The 1,516-nt window shown below is 53.4% G+C and overlaps 1 protein-coding gene across 2 annotated transcripts; it reads left to right on the plus strand.

Moving 5' to 3' along the window:
- KVP18_001582 (uncharacterized protein) lies at positions 1 to 1,250 on the plus strand (the record flags this gene model as incomplete). 2 transcript variants are annotated; one of them, XM_067951749.1, is made up of 3 exons in its annotated part: positions 1 to 805; positions 834 to 1,005; positions 1,035 to 1,250. In XM_067951749.1, coding segments are annotated over 3 exons (1,193 nt in total), but the record flags the coding sequence as incomplete, so codon positions are not given. The 2 variants fall into 2 exon arrangements, with proteins under 2 accessions (XP_067806505.1, XP_067806504.1); XM_067951748.1 differs by lacking the exon at positions 1,035 to 1,250 and having other exon boundaries at positions 150 to 805; positions 834 to 1,029.
- Between the last annotated feature and the right edge of the window lie 266 nt (positions 1,251 to 1,516).

Genomic DNA, 1,516 nt, shown 5'->3' on the forward strand with positions numbered 1-1,516 from the left:
CAGCTCAGGAGACCGAGCAACTTCGAAACAGACTTCAAGTCGCTGAAGCAGCAGCCAACTCAGCCACATCCGATGTAGATCAGCTCCGACTGGCGTGTGACAAGCTGACTTCGCAACTGGAGCGTTCGATTACACTGGAAGATCTGTCGATGAAGGATCTTGCGGCACATCTCCAGCGTGTTTGTGCTGAGGATTCTGCCCTAGCCAATGAATGCAGAGAATTGCTGCGCCCTCTTTGCGGCGCGGCGGATAAGGCTCGTGAGGATGAACTACTTCAATCCGAGCGCCTGTGGTTTGAGGATAAGAACGCTAATCTTAACAAGTTCATCGAAGAGCAGAAAATCTACGTTCTGAATTTGGAGCGGCAGAACACTGAACTCCGAGACACTATTGTGTCAACCCAACATGCACAGACTGAGACCCTCTCTGACCTGCTCCACCTACTGGGATTACATCCTTCGACGACCGCGGCAGTCATGTGCGACCGTGTGCGGGAGTTGCACGCGGCGTTTGCTGCTGGGGATGGAGAGAGCGCCGCCGCATGGAATCTTTTTGATGTCTTTGAGCATCTGCAGACGAAGAAAAATGCAGCAGAGTTATTATTGGTAGAACTCGACCAGGTGAGAAGCGCAAATGACTGTCTGAATCTACAACTCACTCAAAGTGCCCTCGAATCTGCTGATCGGATGAAAGAGCTGATGATTCAAACCAAGACTCTTGACGCTGAGATTGCAATGTTGAGGAGTCGCCTTGACGAGGCTGACAACGACCTTCGGTTGAACCGTGTCCGAGAAAGTCAACTGAGGTATCGCATCGCAGTTGTTTCCACGCAGATTCGAATTGGATGCCGCAAGGAACGTGGAAAACTCTCAGGGCGACGAGTTGCACACTCTTAAGGGAAATGTGACTATGTTGACGAAGCAAGCTGATGAGCTGGAGGCGCAGCTTCTCCTTTACGAGCAGAACGTTCAAATGGCCGACGCCCTGCTATCCCCAGGTGACGAGGTAGGCGGCGGGCACACCCCTTGATGCAGGATGCCCCGGCAGACGTGAGCGCCATGCTGGAAGAGGCCCATTACGAGCTGCAGAGCGTGCGAGAGCTGTTGCGCACCAAGGAAGCGGAGCTGCTGTCGCTGAAGCAGCAGCATGCCTTCATGGAGCAGAGCCTGCTCTCAGTGGAGTATGGGTTCAATCCGACCCCCACAGAATCCGTTATGGAGACTCCACTCATGCAAGTACGTCTGTTGTAATGGTTTGCGTCTAATTCGGCTTCAGGTTTTCAGCGAAGCCCCTCCCGTACCAAGCGCAGTGCTGAGAGGGTTGTCGAGAGATAGCGAGACCTCGGGAGAAAGATTAACAGAGGAGGCAAATCCGGCCTTCCGTCCTTATGCAATTGAGACAGCACCAGAACCTAGAGATGAGGACTTTTCGGCTCATGCAGTTGAACCTGTCGCAGCGGAAGACTGGGATCTCGACCTGGACTTCCAGCCCTCTTCGGCCCCTGCAATTGAGACAG

Source organism: the organism of the source record quoted next (genome assembly GCF_019968955.1).
Source record: "MAG: Porospora cf. gigantea A chromosome Unknown PgA_NODE_7386_length_1516_cov_355.661, whole genome shotgun sequence".
Lineage (NCBI taxonomy): Eukaryota > Apicomplexa > Conoidasida > Eugregarinorida > Porosporidae > Porospora > Porospora cf. gigantea A.